Genomic DNA, 19,698 nt, shown 5'->3' on the forward strand with positions numbered 1-19,698 from the left:
AAAATCAGCTGCTGCTAGCAGATGCACCTTCTACAGCTGCGCAATTCACAACAAGCCTCTCCTGTGCCCAGGAAGCTAAAAGAAGCGAGAGAGGTTGTTGAAGCTGTTAAAGCTATTAAAGCCGTTGAAGCTGAAGAAGACAGTTCAGTGAATGTGCTTGTTGCTTGTTTGATTGAGTGTTTTGTTCTTTTTTTAAAGCAATCTGCAACATTATGGTCTTGATATTTCGATTCATAGACTTCTCCATCTCTTTCGTCAGGTATCTGCTTGATGCACAAGATCACTTCGAGCTTCAATTTCTAGAAATTTCTCAGCATGTTCAAAAAAAACTTTGTTCAATCATTGAATCTCTTCACACAGTCAATCCCTTTGATGGTTTTGGAATGGACATGTATTGACAAGAGTCCTTCGTTTGAGCGAACATCAAGATGAGAATGCGAGCATCTTTGAAATGAGAAAGAAGTTTGTGAGAAGAAGAAGAAGTTGTAGTAGAAGTGGTTGTCGTAGAAGTTGTTGTTGTAGTTGAAGTTGTTGTTGTTGTTGAAGAAAGAGAATGGTTTGTGAGATCTTCTTTGATGAATATGTCTTGTTTATGGAGATGTTTTTCTCTAATTCTTCTTCTTTTTCTTCAAATTCTTCTTCTTTTTCTTCAAATTCTTCTTCTTCTTCTTCTCATAATCAGACAGACGAATTTATTTGCATTCCAAATGCTCCAACTTGTCAAAAAAGAAATTAAAGAGAAAAAATTGATAATAAAGAAGAGAAAGAGGATTAGATCAGGAAAATGGAATGAAAGTTTGTGGAAATTTCGAAGAGAGGAGAGGAGTTGAATATCAAAAGAGAGTGAGATAGCTCAGATGAAAGTGCATCAGCACAAGCAAAAACGGGATGTTGTGTAGTGATGCTTATCTTTCATTTTCAGCGAAACACGGAGTATCTGACAGAGAAAGGCCCATCATTCAATAAAAATGGGAGGAGAGACATCTAATAATTCGAAACGGCACATTTTCAAGGAAAAATTTAGATGGTGTGTATTTTGACATGGAATTTATTGCTTTTTTTACGCTCTAATTGAACAGTAATTTCTATTTGATAAGTTTATTTTTTTGTTATTTTTGCATTCAATAGTCCAAACACGAGTAATTCATCTTTTTTTGAAAACCAAGCCATATCAAATAAAATTATCGTTAATAATAACCATTAAAACTATACAAGACAGATTCTTATCAGACATGGAATTTATCCAAATACATAATATTTCTCGATTTATCAACTATTTTTTTCGGATTTTTTTTTAAACTTCGTATTTATTAATATGCAACGATATGAAAATTCTCTCCTGCATTATCAAATACCGATTCATACCTGTCCAGAATCGAAGAAATGGCATTGTTTTGAAAGCGTCTCGGATATTTTCCAAACGCTACAAAATAATTGCAGAAAGAAGGTTTTCACACTTTAAAACTGTGTTGAAAATAATTTAATAAGGGTTATTTTGATCAACCGGAAATATAAAATTTTTCAAATTAAAATTTATTTCCGTTCCACACAAGAATGCACTTGTTCCTTTTGGCATGTTTGATTCTTGGAAAGACATTTGAAGAACAATATATCTCTGGAACTGCCACATTGGAAACCAAAGGTATCATTTCGAATAAATATTTTTTCAATAATTTTCTTTATTTTGATTAAGGTTATTCAAATGATGTACAATATCTATCAGAGGCTAATAACAATTATTTATTTGAACAGAGTACATTGTTGGAAGTGAAAAGATTACAGTCAGGTCTTTCTGTGGTGAAAAATACATTTTTTATATTCTGCAATTCTTCAGTTGTATTGAACAATTTGGCGCTTGATTTCTCTTCCTCTCCATTTGTGCTAATAACAGAATATTCAACACTAAAAATGGATTCCTGCATTTCCCATCAAAAAACAGATTCTCAGTTTCATTTGCAACGTGGGTCAATCAGCATTGTGAATTTGACTTTGATCCCTCAAATTAATACTCTCTCTAGAAGTCTCATATTTTCCTCTGATGATTCAAACATCGCCATTTTGAGAAATTCCATCATTGCAGACCTGGCTGTTTCAGCTTCAGGCTATTTCCTGCTATCAGGAAAGAGCAAAAGTGAACAGATTGATAATTGTGCCTTCAGGAACATATCTGTGAAATTAGATAAAAGCAGTGATTACCAAATGGAGCATTCATGTCAATTAAGTTCAATGGAGAGCTGCCTCATTTATTCGTGTGTGAATGGGTTTGAAGGAGGGATCTCGAGCGGATCCTATTCTTCACAAGAATTTGAATGTAAAAACGCAACTGTAAGCTTCGGGAAAAGAGAAATGAATGATCTTCAGAAAAAAGAAAAACTGGAAACAACAGAAAGTCAATCCTTTTCATTGTGTGAATGGGTTGATTGCACAGCACCGCAAGGAGGTGCTCTTTATGTGCATGACAATACAAATGCTATTTTAACAGTTGAAAATTCGTCATTTTCAAGATGCAATGCTTCTTCTACAAGAGGTGGTGGAATATACGCTTTGAATGTCGCTGAATGCATTGTCCTTCATTCTTCATTCGTTCAGTGCACGGCGGCTGCAACCACAAACTTTGGTGGTGGAGGGATAATGAACGAAAACGTTAATAATCAATCATTGGTTGACGATTGCTCCTTTCAAAATTGCTCATCGGGAAATGACGCAGGTGCAATTGATCAACGTCAAACCAAATCTGAAAGACAGAAAAAATGCATTATTAATTCCTTTTTTGATAACTGTCGATGCAATGGAACAGTTGATGGGGCAGGGGGAGCATTTCAACATTGGAATCCAACGGACAAAGTTGAAATATCAAACTGTCTCTTCTGTCATTGCAATTCTATGATGGGAGGAGGCGCAGTTAACCAATATATAAACAGTTTCAATTATGGAATATTACTTTATTACTGCTTTTTCCACAATAATACATGTGTAACAGGGGGTCATGATATTGTCCTTGATGGATCAACAGAAAATAACATTGATTCCACCTGCTTTTCCACCAGACAAACATCGAATAGAGTTAGCACAAAACATTACTCAATTGATGATTGCAGTGATTGGCTTCGCAATGATTTTGGAAATGTGAGATTTGTTTCTTCAATTGAAACCCGACCGAATGGAATTGACACATATGCATGTGGAATAAATGAATCTCATCCATGCAGCACTATCAATCATTGTTTGACTCAACTTATTCCTGACTTGGTTCCCAATGTCGAAATTATTTCGGGAACGATAATCGAAACTAATAGTTTTGATTGTGGAGTCAACACTTTTACAGTTTATGGCCAAAGCAATATGAGCGCAGCAATCCAAACAGAATTTGAAACATCTGGGCTGTCTCTATTTTCGGTCTCAACAGGCACATTGACAATCAGGGATTTTATTCTTGTGCATGACTCGGTTCATCCAAATAACCGTGGGTCAAGGCTGTTTGAGATTACAGGAGCAGGAGAGTTGCATATAAGTGGACTGAACATATCTGCTGGAAGTGAGTATTCTTCAGAAACAGCGTTCACCACTGAACTGATAAATGTTCAGAGTGGGATGTTTCAGATGGAAAATGTGAACTGGGCAAGGACTATCTCCACTGTTTCGTTGTTTTCGCTTTCTTCAACAAATGAAGTATCATTAACATTTTCAGGGTGCACATTTAATGGGATCGAAAGAACAACGAATGGAGCAGCTGTGATGTCGTTTTCCAACGACAAGGCAAATTTCGATCTGAATTCTTGCACTTTTGAAGGATGTGGAAGCAGAACATCTGCTGATGGGGGATCGATGATGCTGTGTGTTGGGAATGGAAATGAAGTTAAAGTGAAAGGTGGATCTTTTGATGGGTGCTTTTGCTCTGCAACATATGGATTTGGGGGAGGAATCCTTCTCCAGCTGTTGAATGCAAATCCCAATTTCCAGATATCCTCTTCCTTTGGCACAAACAGAGCCAAGTGGGGAAATGATATCTTTGTCACTTCTCCAAATCTGGAAGTGACCGCAAAGTCACAAAAAATAACATGTGTGATAGCCTCCTTGGATTCTCTTGACAAAGTGAGAGGATATGATGGTGGAAACACAAGTGTGGCGATCCCTCTGTGCATCTATCTCCTTCCCACACCAGAAGAAATACATGTGAGCGATTCTGAGGCATATGATCACTCACATTGTGGAATTGTCCAATTCCCCTGTTTGACCTTGGGTCACTCGCTCACACGTCAAACAGGAACAAAGAAAGTTGTTGTGAGTGGAATGATTTCGATGGGCGATGAAATGGCCTTTGCTGAGCAGAAGCACGAAATCAGAGGAAATGATGATAAAAGTGGCTGGATAGTCTCTGAAGCAAGTTCGTCAGTTAACTTAGCAATGATTTCAGTGAGCGTTGAAACAGAATTATCAAAACTTATCTTCTCTCTTACTGCTTCCATCACTTCACACTCCATTTTCATTTCGTCCTCTTCATCACTGACTCTGTCTCAATGTTCTCTTTCTCTTCAAAATCCATCATCAGAATTGGCATTTCTGTTCTTATCAGTTGAGTCACGGATCCTGATAATCGACAAATTCTCAGCTTCATCGATTGATTTGAGGAGAAATCCACTGATCTCGTTGACAGAAAGCGGAACAAATACCGAGTTGGTGAACGCTCTGTGGTTGAACATGACGAAATGCAATTTCACAGAAATCGAAAGAGCAGCTGGAAATGGAGGCTGTGTGAGTATTGACAACAGCCATGATGAAAATTCAAATAGTGAAATAAATATTGAAGAATGTGATTTTGATGGATGTTCTATATTGGCTGACGAAAGCAGAGGAGGGGCAATCAATGCTCAGTTGAAAGGGAACATTCAAATGAATATTATTTCATGCATATTCACAGAATGCACAGCACCAGATGAAGAAGTGAAGACAGGCTTTGGAGGAGGAATGGCACTGAAATTGATCAATGACTATTCTTCATTTGTGATCTCATCACCTGTCTTTGCGGTAGACAAGTCAAATGTTGCGAGATATGGAAATGATCTTTTTGTTGAAGCATTCAACTTGACAAAGAGCATCACAAATACCTCACTTCCATTTGTATCTGAGCATTTAAATGATATTTCGTTGAATTCAATGAGAGGCTTTGATGGGAGTGACACAATGAATGCAATTCCATTGATCTATTTTTGGCGAGCATTTGGCTCAGAGTTATTTGTTTGGAGCGAAGGAAAAGATGTGTGCATTTGCGGACTGTCAGATTATCCTTGCCTGTCTATTGATTATTCTTTGAAGCGAATGGTTGAAGGAAATGAAAGGATTATTAGTGTCATTGGAAAGGCGATTCTTCAGAAGAGTGTTGATGTCAGCGAGCTTTCAATTAGATCAAATAATACAGTCATGTGCGCTCTGGAGTGCAACTCTTCGCTTGAAGGAACAGAAGGAACAGCAATGAAGATTCAGGGTATTACCAATTTCGAACTGATAAACTTTGCAATACCATCATCCTTCACAAGTGGAGTCAATTATTTGATGCATGTTGATTCAAGCGATGGATCATTGACTGTGAAAGACTGTTCGTTCACAAAAAATGAAGAAAATAATGGAGAAGAGGAAATAATTGACTACGGGCTAATCAAAGCAGATGGAGGAACTGTTCAATTGGAGTTTGTGATAATGCAATCATTCAGTTTTGTAACAGATGTTATTTCTGTGCTATCTTCAACGATTTTGAATTTGAAAAACCTGACAATGAAGAATGTTGAGCTGGATGGAGCAATCGGATTGAGCATTTCAAAGAATTCAAAAAGAGAGAGAAATGAAGCTGAACAAGATATTGTTATTGAATGGAGCATTTTTGAAGACATCACGCAGAACACAACAGATGATATTCCCATCATTCGAAATGTCAATGATACCCCATTGAAAATGGTGATTCGGAACACAACGATGAAGAAGTGTGGTGGAACGAGGTGTGGAAAAGGAGGGGCGATGTTTGTCCTGTTGAATGAAGGAGGGCACTTTGACTGTTCGTTTTGTACAATTTCTGAGTGCTTCTGTTCCACCACTGGAAGAGGTGGGTGTCTGTTTCTGGAATGCACCTCGACAGCTGAGCAGCCTCTGAATTTTGTTCTGTCGAACATCACATTCAGAGACAACTCTGCATTCAGAGGGAGAGATGTGTATGTGAGATGCCACTCAATCGATACACAAATTGTTGATGAGCAATTCTTGCTGGATTTCAGAGCACCATTTGTGAAGGACAAGGCAGTATGGGGTTGTTCGACAGACTCGTTTGTGGGGGAAGAAGATCTTCTGCTGAGAGTAGTAAAATATCAGAGCGAGACTATATTTGTGTCTTCTGTTGCAGATAGTCACACAGACAGCAAACAATGTGGTGAGTTCAGTGTGCCTTGTCAATCGCTGAATGTGGGAGTTCAGCACATCATTCCTTCATCATATTCGCAGCTGTTGATATCAGAGGAAACAATCATCAATAAAGAATGCGAAGCAAAGGATGTGACCATCCGCTCACTTCAATCTCCTTCAGCTGCTTTGGTGCTTCTGAACTCAACAACTACAAGTGATGAAGGAAATCTAATCACAACCTCAGAGAAAGTTCGGATTGAGAGATTGAATTTCAACTTTGGTCAGCTATTTTCTTATTCAGGAAGTTCTATCATTCATCAAGCAAGTGGGGAACTTTCTTTATCATTTGTTGATTTCTCTTCAGTTGTGGAGTCAGAAAACATTGAATATGTTACCCTCAACTCAACTTTGCTGAGCATTGCAAATGGAATTCTTCATGTTGACAACTGCTCAGTGTCAATGCTTTCATTAAAGAATCCTTCTTTTTTGTTCAATGGGGAAGAGACTTATATCACAAACATGAAGCTTGAACATATTGAATCAATTGCAAATGTTTTTGAGCTTGGGCAATGTGGAAGTGTTGCGTTTAACGGAGTGTGTGCAGATGGAGTGAAATTGTCTGAAGGCTGCTTCATTGTGATTCAAGGTTCGGTTTCAGCAACAATTTCTTTAGGAATCTCCTCGTTCAATAACTGTTCAAAGAATTCAGAAGGACCATCTGTTCTTTCAACTTCTTCATCTTATGCTCAAATAGTTCTTTCAAACTGTTCTTATTCAAACTGCGATTCTCTGTCTGAAAAAGGAATTGTTGTGGAGGTGTGCAATGTGATGGATGTTTCCATGCGCATGTGTGAATTTGAAGGATTGTTAACTCACAATCTCTTATCAAAGGATGGAAACACATTTGAAGAAATATGCAAATGGAATGGATCGCTTGTCCATTCTACGAATTCTTCATTGGTGATGAAGGATGTGATCATTTCGAATTCTTCATCAGGTGGGTTATCAGTATCAACTGGAAATGTGACGATTGAGAAAGGAGAATTCCTTGAAAACAATCCTTTCATTGAAAAATATCACTCCTTTCGCAGAAACATCATTTGTTCGGATTCTGGAACACTGAACGTGGTGAGTTTGAAAGGAGGAGATGGAGTGATGCCCAATTCTTCTCTTTGGATTTTGAATGATGAATGCACACTTGGAGGGATAGCAGGAGAAAGGTCATCCACCTTCTGCATTCCCAAACTGGAAGATGCTTCTCTCATTGAAAATGGAAGCAACATTTATATCAAATTCAAGGGATCTCTTTTTGTTCCATGTGACTTGTCATTCAGACTTGTTTACAAAACAGGAGATGTGGAATTGGCTGAAACATATCACTTTGAGGAAGACAGTTTTGTTTCAGAAATGGAAGTGATTGGAAGAATCCCATCAGAAAATATTTCAACGATTGAAGATGAAACAGAGATTTCAGTGATGATTTTGTTTGGAAAGCAAAGGGTTGCAACTTCTCCGCAGATTCTGAAGAACAAAACACAATCAAAGACTGGAAATGAAAAAGTGGTTGAAGGAGGAAAAGAAGGGAAATCTTATTGGGTACTGATTGTGATTGTGCTTGTTGTTATTCTTTTGATTGTTTTGATTGTATCAATAATATTCATTGTCCGATGGAGAAAGCAAAAGAGAAGGACAGAGGAACTTGAAGTCATTGTGAATGATACAGTGAGAAAAGATCCGAAATTGATTGAGATGGCCACGATGGAGATGTCTCCTGAGAAGCAGTGGAGGAGAGCTGAGAGGGAGGAAGAAAAGAAGAATGAAGAGAGGATGAAGAAGAGAGTGTATGAAACGAACATGGAACATTCAGAGTCATCAGAGCATCTTTTGAGTGAGAGTGGCTCCACTGAATACATCCTGGGAAGAGACTCAGACAAGATTCCTCAATGGATGCTGGAGAAGGTTGATGAGAAGGAAGAAGATGATGCTTCAAGAAAGAGATCGCCTTCACCATCCATTTCAACCACAGACACTTCAGACACAGAATCCACATTTGTTCGTATGGAAGATGCTTGTCCGACCACTTCATCCATGTCGAATCTGGTGGATGCCATGGCATGCTCATCTCCTCATGAGAAGCTGATTGTGGATTTGAGGGATTCGCTGTTCATGCTGCTTCATGGGAGGAACGAGAAGAAGCTGATGGCAATTGGCACTCTGAAGGAAAGAGAGCAGACAGCCGCACAGATCCTGTTCTGGGTGGCAAATGGAGCACTTCATTCATTTGATGAAATGGAAAATCCTCTTCGGTCATTATCCAGTTTGAGTCCTCACATCGTGTTGTTCTCAGAACACATGGTCATCTGCGTTGTGATGCATTCTGACTTATTGTCCGATGATGACTCAGATTCTTCATCCATTTCTTCATCAACTGTTGTCACATCTGCAAGTGATGATGACGAAGATGATGACTCCCTGCCCTCATCTGCCTTTGAGGATGAGGATGACTTCAAAAAAGAGTGTCTGAGGTGGAAGGCGCCTGAGCTGCTGATCAACAAGAAGATGGAAGCAGCAAAGGAGTCAGTTGCTTTTTCGATTGGGATGATGCTGTGGGAGTGTCTGACACTGGAGATTCCGTTTGGAGAGTTTGAGGCAGAAATATCTGGAGACAAAATTACGAAAGGAGAAAGGCCAGCGATGGGGATGGTCGAAGAATCGACGTTGGGAGATATCTCGAAGAATTGCATGCTCCAAACGCCATCGGAGCGTCCTTCGTTAGTGATGCTGAAGCGAGAGTTCATTCAGCAGTTTCCAGCAGGCGCTGTTGTGATGACTATTTCCGATGCAGTGAATATTGAAGACGAGACAGGCGACTGTGAAGAGAGCAATATCAGCAGCTTGGTAGAACAGGAAGCATTAAGTGGATGCTAAAGGTTTGTGAATGGAAACAGTTTGACTGTGTCAAGTCAAGAGATCAGAAACCGAATTGTGTGGAGAAGAGATGAGTGCTTGCCAAATGCATTTCTGATGAAGTGGAATGAAAAGGAAGAGCTTGGAGACGGACACTGATCAAAGTTGATGTGCTAGACAAGGTGAACGGAAGAAGAGGGGATAAGTGCGGGTGAGTATGCGTGGTGAGTTTGCGTGAGTGTCTATCTCAAATATGGATGGATACATAGATATACATAAGTATTTCCTTTTATTTGCAGTCGAATTGTTTGTGTTTGTTTTCCAGTCTTATAATAACTTATTGATGATTCTAATTTTTTTTTGAAAGTTGGAAAAGAGTTTCACTTCATTCGTCTATTCAGAATGCAGAATTTCGTTGTGCAACGTTTCTTGTATTTATATATAAATGCTTTATATTCGCTTAATTTCCATCTCGCATTAATTTTGTATGAATCTTGTAACTCCATTTTTTCCTTTAATCTCTGATTCCGCTTTTCAGTTGGCATTTTTCCCCTTATGTTATTCATATTCACAATTGCACTTTACTTTTTCTTTTTGTCAAACTCCAGGATGCCTGATTTTTTCTATTTGTTGAAATTCCCCTTTCATCATCTTTTTCTTTTTCTTCTTCTTCTTCTTCTTCCTCTTCCTCTTCCTCTTCCTCTTCCTCTTCTTCTTCTTCTTCTTCTTCTTCTTCTTCTTCTTCTTTTCCTTCTTCTTTTTTTCCTTCTTCTTCTTCTTTTCCTTCTTCTTCTTCTTTTCCTTCTTCTTCTTCTTTTCCCACTGCCCCAGCAGCACCCACAGCAGGTCCATTGCCTCGCTCACCACACTCCGATGCCTCCCTCTCTTCAGAATCTGCGCCACCGCCTCTATGATCGCAGCCTCCACAATCACCCTCGCCGCCTCCTTCCCCAGCAGCCCCACGTTCCTCAGTGCCCTCAGCGCGTGGCACTGGGCGCTGTGTGTGTCTGCCTGGGCGATGTGGCAGAGGGCGAAGACACACATCGGCCGGAGGAGGGCGCATGCTTGGGAGGATATGCCGGCGCTGATATTGCTTGCGAGGAGCGCTGCCACGTGGTGCAGACACGACAAGGAGGAGGACAAGTGGGAGGCGAGCACATCGAAGAACGACAGCTGAAGAAGAAGACTTTCGATATCTTTGTCGCTGTCACTAGAGAAGTTCACAAAAAAGTGGAAGGCCGTCGCTTTGCCTTTGAAGAATCAAAAAATATGAAATAAAAGAATATTTATTCGTTTGAAATAAAATTCATGTCACATAAATAGTAAGTTGATGAAAGAGAAATGTTATGAATATATGACAAAATATGACAAAATATAGGAGAAAGATAGATAAATCAAACCTCGTCAGCTCCACAACTAGTAAAAATGTCATTGCATCAATAATTAAGAACTTGTTGTTATCTGAATTTTCATTTATGTTGGCGAGGATTTGCAGGCAGCATTCAATTGCTGCCTTTTCAATGAGCAACTTTTCACACTCCATTCCTTCATTCTCCATCTTCTGCTCTCTCTTTTGATTTTTATTTATTTATTACTTTCTTTCTTTCTTTCTTTCTTTCTTTTCTTTCTTTCTTTCTTTCTTCTTCTTCAATGTTAGCAGCATTACAGCATCCTCCCGATGAATTCTCCTCTTCAACTTCTCATATGTTCTTCAAATATGCTCATTCTCTTCTGCCCTTTCTCAGCCTTCTTCTCCTTCTTCATTTCCATTGTCTTCGTTTTCAATTTTTTCTTCCTCAATTTCAGCAAGCTTGTCGAGCATCTTCTCAAATTCAGCTTCTGCCTCTTGTCATGAAGTAGATCATTCATGCTTTCAAGATATTTATGTCTATCATCAAAATCTCATAACTTATCTTTTCCTTTTTGTTTTCTTCGCCTTCGTCATCTCTTCAACACTTTCTAGCTTCCACTCCTCCTTTCCTTTCCTTTTCACTATTTTTTATTTCCCTGTTTTCATACTTCATGTTCCTTTGGATTGAGTTTGCTCACATCTCTTTCTCTTTCCTTTCCAATCCACATCGCTCGTTTCTTTTCTTCCTCGGACTTTCTCTGCTCCGCCCTAATCAAAATGTCTTCTGTACCTCTCATCCTCTCCATGCCTCTCAGCTTTCTCCCAGCCTCAATCCCTCTTGCCCACTCACATCCTCCTCCTCTTCCTCCAAAGAAAGCCCTTTTGGTTGCTTTTCTGCCAGCTCTGCAAAATATTCAACCCCACTCTCGTGCTACTGCGTAATGTACATGATATCTCACCTTCGCTGTAGGTTCTGTTCTGTCCAATGTCTTCGCGCCATCCAAATCTACTCTCTTCTTTCCCATTCCTCATTTCTTTCTGCGCTTTTCACTTTTTCCACATCACTTCCTCCATACTCAGCTCCAGCAACTTCAACAACATTCAGAGAGGGAAGTGTATCCTTGTGAAATCAATATGCATCCTCCCAACTCCACGAAGAGGGAATTTCCTTCCATCGATATCAATATCTTTTGGCTTGATGGCTTCCAAAGACGCCTTTTGAACGTTCGGCGTTGAAGTACTCTTTTGAAACTTTCTCGCAGCATCCATGGAGTGGATCTTGATTCATGCATAATAGCGAAATAATAAATAAATAAATAAAAATGAAAACAAGTCGTACATTTCTTTCTCCTTCACTTGTTCTTTTGATTTCTTCTTCAGCCAACTCCTGAAGCTTCTGAATTCAGTCGATCAAAGGTAAATATTTCATAACTAAAAACAAATTACATGCAATTTATAATGCCTTCTGAAATTGCATTTGCTCCAACTCAGAATTTTCCTTACATTATTTTCGATAAAGTTTTATAAAATATTCCACAAATCTTGAAGTAAATCGCATTTCATCCTTCTTCTTTGAAATGAATTCGACCTGGTTTCTAGCAAAATCTTCGCTGGAACTTCTTCTGAAACTCATTTTCTGATCAAATTCTCCTTCTTCCTTCTTTTTTTCAGATCTTCAGAATTTCGTGATTCCTAAAAAATATATGGTAGGTAGGCACATTGCGACCGGAAAAAAAATTGATTCTGACATTTTGAATAATAGCTTCTATTATTAATATGCGTAAATGTTATATTTCGAAAATGATTTTCGAATTACAGTGATTTTAAGCTGAGAAAACCTATCTTTAAAATCCAATAGAATTCTTCATACCGAATTCTTCCTCATTTTCAATGAAAACCCTTATCAGTTGATTAGATGGATTTATTTCATTAAACCTGACACTTATTTACACATTAACAAGGCTAGAATCTTTATTTCTAATTTTAAAACTGATTTGGAAATTTCTCTGCAATTTTTCTAATGGGTAAGATCATTATATTTTCAAACAGTTTGATGAAAATAGTTATGAATAATTGCAAGGTTTGACCTTCGACCAATGCATATGACTTACCAATCCCGATATACTTGCCAAACATAGCATCTGATCGATCATTCACTATATTAATCATTATAATTGAAAATTTTAGTTTTTTTTTTGTTCAGATAATGAAATGAGAATGTTGAAATAAAAATAATTGAATTGCCTAAATTTATTTGTTTTGAACACTTCAGGGTTTGAAACATATCCACAATCCTCATTAATTAATTAAAAAATTTCCAAAATTTTTCTTTTGTCATTTTTATAAATGTGAAAAGAAAAATGATATTCTTCAACTTTAATGAAAACGCAGTGACAGACTTTTAAAGTGTTTTTATTTGTGCATTAATTTGTATTTTCAATTCAAATTTTCATTTATTTGTTTTTGAAACAATGTTGTTTTGTAGCAATTTTTGAAAGCTTCATTTTCCTCAATTCCATATTTTTTATGAGAACATGTGATAGATTTGTTTCTTTAATCTTTCATTGTTTCAACAGTTATAAAGAGATATGAGAAAAATAAAAGGTCAAATGAGATGATATTTGAATAAGTTTTGGGGCTGATCAGTAAGATTCCATGATCGAAGGTTATGCCACAATCCCAAAACATGTGAGTGATCATATTTGAATTCATAACTTTTTTCGGGGTGTTGATTTTAAAAATTTCTTGTGAGAATAACCAGGAAATTTTCAAATCCGAATATCGAGAATTGCCGTTTTTTCAAAAGCCAATGTTTGAGATGCGTCCATCACAATTTTATTGTTCATGATGTAATCACTTTCCAATGTTCATTTTAAAGAATGCAAAACAAACTTTCATGAAGATTATTTTGAGAGAAAAAATTCGATTTCAAAAAAATTATAAACATCTGAAAAATTTTTATTGAAGGAAAAATAAAACAAAAAAATTTCACATTCAAATAGTTCTCAAATAATTTCATCACATATTTTCATATTTGAAAATTGAAAATAAAAAGGAAAAATCGAATTACCTCTGTTGACTGCACAAAAACAGGAAGTTATTTCATGATAATAAATCATAATAATAGGAAGATTATTTTGGGGTTGTGGATATATGGAATTGGTCGTAAAAAATTTTTTTATCCAATATTATATGCACTTTTTTTCTTGTAATACTCTTCAACATTCAACCAATTTTCTTTTCACTTCTTAAAAGAAATTATATTTCTTATATGAAGTTTGCCGCATGATTATTGTCAATGATGAATGACAAGCTTTTTCATTTTCATAAACACCTATCTTCTGCTTTTTCTATTTTTGATAATAGATGTTGCAACAAATGCAATCAATAGAAATATGAAATACAAAAATTTTGATCCAAAGAAAAAAAACAGATGCAGTTTGAACATGATATAATCACATCGAGTATTGTCACAAATAGTTGTACAAAAACAAATGAAATTGTGGTCGATTAAGACTGTTCTCAAATAATAGGCAACCAGTTAAAAGTTTTTATTCCTAATACGTTCACCCACATGCTTTATGAGTTTAGAATTCAAAGGAAAATTCAGACAATTAGATGTATTTTTATTACAAAAGATTCTTTGAATAATAAGTGAGTTTTTATTTTATTTTATTTTTTTTTATTTTTTTTTTATTTTTATTTTTATTTTTTTTCTTTTATTTTTTTTTTTTTTTGTTATTTCTTTGGCAACTTCTTCAGTTGATAAAAATAAGGTATTATTAAACATTCATCAACATGAAGCGGTTTTCGCTTCTTATGTGTTTGAAAATCTTCATTTTGGATTTCATCTTCAACAATTAAAATTATTTGGGGGAAAATATAGACATTCAAGCTTTTTATGCACAAAGCATGAAAAAATTGTTTAACTCATAACTTTCTTTCGCTCTCTTAGATTTCAAAACAAATTGGATTAACATATCCTTTAACAGGCATCATTGAAATCAAATTATAAACTATAGTGTCATTTCACGAATGTCAAAAAATGGACACATTTTTTTCATATTTTTTGATCACAAAAAGTTCATCAAAGATGCAAAATTTTTCAATGAAAATGCATGAAGAAAAATATTTTGCCCTATTTATCTTTAATATTGTTAATAAAAAACCACACCCCATAAATTTGATATCAAAAATGTTAATTTCGAAATCAAAAGATACAAAATTACATTTTTAAAATAATTTTTATTCAAATTCGAAAATAATAATTAAAAAATAATAAAATATGAAACGATAAACATTGAAATGCCAGCTTTTCTAAAGTGTAATTTGTCGAAATAATAATCATCAAAGGTTTCAAAAACTATAAACTCAATTACTTTTTTGTTAATGTAGAAGTAATTAAAAATATGAATTTTATATATTTGTCTTCTTTCATGATATTTCATTTTTCACATTAAAATCATCTTTGTGCCTATGGTTAATTTTCATCTTCATCATTAAACATTTTCATGTTCAATCTCATCAAAATTGCCTTTTCTCTTTTATTTTTCATCTGTTTTCGAATTTTTCGACATTTCTTTCTTTTCTAATGTCACTTTTCTTCATTTCTCAGCGAATTTGCATTAATCGAATCCAAGACATGAAATTTTCGTGATAATAAACGTTAATATTGCTAAATTAAGTATGGCTACACATTTCTTTTTTTTTTATTAATTTCTTTAATCATCTTTGTTTGCTTTATCAAGCTTCCATTTAACATTTTCTCCGATTTCTCAGGATATTTTGAATGTAATAAGTCCGTTGGCCATTTTTTTGTTAATATGTCTGATCATTCGCCTCATAAAATCATTATTTATCAATCATATCTCTCAGTTCTATTGATTCGTTTTCATTTCTTTTATCGAATTCTTGATTACAAATATTAAGTATACTATTTTCTCTTCGAAAAACATTCTCATTTGCAAAAACCTCCTCTTGATTATCTCCAACATTCAAATCATCTTCATCTTCTTTCTCTTTTTCAAGATCATTATCATCTTCTACTTCATCACTTTCTTCGTCATCTTCTTCTGTGTCTTCCTTCTCATTGTCAAAAGAATTATTTTCACTTTCAGTATCACTGTCATCGTCATATGCAATAATATGTTCATTGTGCCATTCATTTTTCCTTTTTTCCTGTGAGTTCTTGAGGTGCTCAAATTTCTCGTTAAACATCTCCATAATTTGATCCTCAGGCAATGAATCAATCTGTGACGAAGACAACGAAAGATGCTCATTATTCTTTCTGTTTTCAGTTTCTTGCCTTTCTTTTTTGCTGTTTTCATTTTCTTTCTTTGAAATGTGCATATTAATAACGCTTTCTATGTCTCTTCCAAACAATTTCTTGACCTTCTCCTTTTCATCTTCTTCCCATTTAGGAACTTCAATTATATCAAAAACTGCCTTATTATTCATAGGATTATTTCTAATAGATTCTTCAATGTTATTTGATTCTGCATTGCAGAAAATAACCGAAAACCCATTTAATGCAATGGATGCGCTGTCCAGGGATTGACTGAAACATCAATTTGTATAATTGCAAATACAGAATTTATAACATGTACAGAAAGAATAATTAACACAAGCATTGAAGAAATTACATTAACAAATCAATAGCAAGCTTTACGAATTCAAAATTCAAATGAAAACAAAAATACAAAAACTAAAGAATTAAAAAATTACAACTAATGCTGATATTTCATAACTCTTTTTTCACTTTTTAAGCGCATTCTCACACTCTCCCAACAAACTCGTCAATAAAAGTCCACAAATTCATTGATTTTTCGTTTACAGTAACGTATGATGGGTCTTCCAAAGATGGTGTAACAAAGGCATCTCCTTTTTGAGTCAACCTAATAACGCATTTGCCAACAACTGGATGATACAATAAAATGGTCTAATAATGTTCATTACATAAATTCACATTTTTTGAGAAGTGAACAAAATTTTAGAATGAGTTTTATATTCAATACAAAATCAAATAATATCATACTGCAAGAGGATTTGACCTTAACACATGACGGATAAGCATAAAGCAAATGCAAGTTTTTCCAGTTCCTTCCGAACCTTTTATTATTAGACACATTTGAGGTATTTGCATTGTATCTGAATTTTTCTCATTGTCCTTTGTTGCGCTTGATAAGCACAAGTTACGGAAATTGATCATTCGTTTTGTTATAAAATTATAGCACGGCCTCATCCACACATCAATAATATTTCTTAAAGGATTTGCTGTTAAACAATCAGGCAAAGGAAACACTTCCCATCGTTTTGTGAACGCTCCATGAAGCTGATTAATTGCACCTGGCTCAACATAATTATGTGTATCCAAACAGTAGCATTTAAAATTAGAATTATGAAGCTGATAAATGTACTCTTGGAACTCTTCGAGAGACACTTTTAATTCAACATTTTGAATGGATGAATTGCTAGAATTATTTGAATGTTCCTCTTCACATTCTGAATCAACACAACTATCTGATGATGATAAACTTTCATCATTTAATTGCTTTGTTTGAGTAGTTGCTACATTGAAATTAAATTTGAAGATAAATAATTTAATTTTTAATTGATAATGAAAGTTGAAATAATAACAATTCGAAAAACCATGATTAACATTATCCGAAAATTTACGCGGAATTCCAATTAAAAGAGGTTCTGATCCGTTTTGCTGTCTTTCTGAAACTTCATTCAAGAATTGCTCGGAAAAAATAAAATATGGAGGTATTTCATAGAAATTTGCGCTAAGCGTTGATAACAGTTGCATTTTAGCTTCATTATCATTTGGAATAAATGGAAGAAAAATTGCAAGCTCTTTTTGATTTAATTCGTATAGAGAACACAAAATTTTAAACAAATCACTTGCTTGCGTTCCAGAGGAAATCTCAAGGGATTTATACTCAGAACAAACAAGCTGAACTTTTACAGGGACCATAAAGCTTGCGGATATTCCGTATTATGCTATTTTTAATAAAAAAACGAGAATTTTAAAAATTTCGTTTCGTTGAATAATAGATGGGTCTGATCAAATTTGTTGTTTTGGTTAAGAATTAAAATTTGTTCAAAATATGATTTTATAATATATAAAAAACAGTGAAAAAAGTTCTGAAGATAACTGAAGACAATTTATTTTGATATTTGCAAAAGACTTATTTTTATTTTCCATTATAAAACACACACAAAAAAAAATATTTTGCTTTTCAAATTACTAAAACAAATGTGGGCTTCCATATTTTTCAGTCGCAATAAGCTTTGTCTCTTCGTCGTCAAAAGTTCTGAGTCTTGGTCCAGTGTGAGCTGTGGGGTCCCTTTGCGGGCAAAAAGGTTTTCTGTGCTCCTTTTCTTGATAGCATCCATATATGTCTAATTTTTAAAATCAAATTGAAAAAACAATGAAGTTTGAACACAAAGAAATCATTAAAGCCACAAAATGTAATTGGTTATAATTTTGTTTGAATACCTGCCAATGAAGGTTCTTTCTGTTGCTGTGAATCAGACTGGCAGCATTGTCGTGACTGAGGCTGAGCCTGACCAAGTGGCTGTGCACACGGATTTGTTTGGTCATTTGTATGAACATTGCAATTTGACTTTTGCGAAGAAGAGTGCTCGCTGGCCAGACAAGGTTGAAGAGATGAAATCAGAATCGGCTGTTGAACAGTTTGGCACGAAGCTGCAGAAGTGGCTGCTGTGGAGACTGGTTGAAGAGGTGGAGAGCATTCACAATTGCAAGAACAAGGTGAACACGAAGATGGAAGAACTGCAGATAGAATATTGCACAAATGAAAATTTCCAAAAAAAGGGGGAAAAAAATAATAAGATATCAAACCACACAAAATTGGATAATTTGCCAGAGAAGAAGAAGATGCATAAGATGGATCAATGACAAATGTTCCATTTTCCATCTTCACTGGTATCAGCACTTGCTCCTTCTGTACGCAATCTGCGGGTCTCGCATGTTCCTGTGCCATTTTTGACGCATCCTTACAAGATGTGCTTGCCTGGCAATTTGAAGATATTCCAAGTTGATCCAGCAAATTTTGACTTTCTTCTTTTGGAGGAGATCCGCTCGTGGATTCATTAAACAAGCTATCAAAATCTTCCTTTGTATACAACGGAAGCTCCTCAGAAGAAAGAACGTTGAATGGGGTTCCAAGACCCGGATATGCTTGAGCCAAGGGCTGCTGAAGAACATAATATTGAGGTTGCCCTTGCTGTAGCAATGGAGAATCAAGTTGAAGTCCAAGTGGCTGTGAGATTGGCACCAATTGTTGAGTCATTGGATCAAGAGCATACACCACATTTGGCTGCCCTAATGCAACTTGAGGCTGTAAAAGCTGCGTAGGATGAAGCTGATGCTGGCCAATTCCATAGGGTGATGGCTGAATTATGTATTGTATTGGCTGTATGAACGATGGCTCGGTACGTCCAAGAGATGCTGAAAGACCGTAGCTATCATCATCATAATCCTCGTAAATATCCGATAACCTTTGCCTCAAATCATCTATTGACGACGAAAGACGACGGGCCTGAGGAGAAAGTGTATTTGAATCACGAGATCTTTGCTTTGATTTCAAATAATGATAATCCAAATCATCGTAATCGTGCTTATGAAAATTGGTAAAAATTACTCTTTCAAGAAAAAATCTTTCAGAAATATTGAGGTCTCAAACCAATTTCATGGCATTTGTTCGTATATCGGAATATGTCGGAAATTGAGAAGTTGATGCTGGTTTCCTTGAATTTTTGCTATTTCTATATTTCGGAGCTGAAAATGTGATAGAAAATAATAACACTGAAAATGCACATTCATCTTTTCACAAATGAATATTTACAAGCAAACACACAAAATTTAAGCAGCATCTTTAACACAATTATTAATATTTATTTTGATCATCTGACTACAGTGAACAAAAACAAGACAAATGAAGTTGGGTTGGCTCAACACACTGAAATAAAATTAAAAAAATATGCGTGTAGCATTTGCATTATTTTGTAAGTTCAGTGCTCATTTC

General features: G+C 35.7%; 6 protein-coding genes across 6 annotated transcripts; 1 reads left to right on the forward strand and 5 right to left on the reverse strand.

Annotated features, from left to right (window-relative positions):
• Window positions 1-1,908: 1,908 nt before the first annotated feature.
• MONOS_411 (uncharacterized protein) lies at window positions 1,909-9,315 on the forward strand (the record flags this gene model as incomplete). Its single annotated transcript, XM_067874156.1, has 2 exons — window positions 1,909-2,707; window positions 2,981-9,315. The coding sequence occupies 2 exons, from the start codon at window positions 1,909-1,911 to the stop codon at window positions 9,313-9,315; spliced, it is 7,134 nt and encodes a 2,377-aa protein (XP_067735889.1).
• A 493-nt stretch (window positions 9,316-9,808) lies between these two features.
• Window positions 9,809-10,357, reverse strand: MONOS_410 (uncharacterized protein; the record flags this gene model as incomplete). Its single annotated transcript, XM_067874145.1, has 2 exons — window positions 9,809-9,846; window positions 9,898-10,357. The coding sequence occupies 2 exons, from the start codon at window positions 10,355-10,357 to the stop codon at window positions 9,809-9,811; spliced, it is 498 nt and encodes a 165-aa protein (XP_067735890.1).
• A 147-nt stretch (window positions 10,358-10,504) lies between these two features.
• On the reverse strand, window positions 10,505-11,670 carry MONOS_16931 (uncharacterized protein; the record flags this gene model as incomplete). The annotated part of the gene is made up of 4 exons (XM_067869807.1): window positions 10,505-10,544; window positions 10,695-10,864; window positions 11,314-11,506; window positions 11,570-11,670. 4 exons carry the CDS (start codon window positions 11,668-11,670, stop codon window positions 10,505-10,507), a joined length of 504 nt encoding a protein of 167 aa, XP_067735891.1.
• Window positions 11,671-11,746: 76 nt separating this feature from the next.
• On the reverse strand, window positions 11,747-12,530 carry MONOS_409 (uncharacterized protein; the record flags this gene model as incomplete). Its single annotated transcript, XM_067874133.1, has 3 exons — window positions 11,747-11,923; window positions 11,985-12,041; window positions 12,516-12,530. The coding sequence occupies 3 exons, from the start codon at window positions 12,528-12,530 to the stop codon at window positions 11,747-11,749; spliced, it is 249 nt and encodes an 82-aa protein (XP_067735892.1).
• Window positions 12,531-15,342: 2,812 nt separating this feature from the next.
• MONOS_408fu16932 (uncharacterized protein) lies at window positions 15,343-17,699 on the reverse strand. The gene is made up of 4 exons (XM_067874132.1): window positions 17,294-17,699; window positions 16,680-17,212; window positions 16,438-16,583; window positions 15,343-16,202 (listed from the first exon to the last, which is right to left on the reverse strand). The coding sequence occupies exons 1-4, from the start codon at window positions 17,619-17,621 to the stop codon at window positions 15,497-15,499; spliced, it is 1,713 nt and encodes a 570-aa protein (XP_067735893.1). The 5' UTR covers window positions 17,622-17,699; the 3' UTR covers window positions 15,343-15,496.
• A 195-nt stretch (window positions 17,700-17,894) lies between these two features.
• MONOS_407 (uncharacterized protein) lies at window positions 17,895-19,365 on the reverse strand (the record flags this gene model as incomplete). Its single annotated transcript, XM_067874111.1, has 4 exons — window positions 17,895-18,049; window positions 18,147-18,443; window positions 18,513-19,290; window positions 19,357-19,365. The coding sequence occupies 4 exons, from the start codon at window positions 19,363-19,365 to the stop codon at window positions 17,895-17,897; spliced, it is 1,239 nt and encodes a 412-aa protein (XP_067735894.1).
• Window positions 19,366-19,698: the final 333 nt, after the last annotated feature.

The sequence above is a fragment of the Monocercomonoides exilis genome, assembly GCF_001643675.1.
Source record: "Monocercomonoides exilis strain PA203 chromosome Unknown scaffold2-2631571, whole genome shotgun sequence".
Taxonomy (NCBI): domain Eukaryota; phylum Preaxostyla; order Oxymonadida; family Polymastigidae; genus Monocercomonoides; species Monocercomonoides exilis.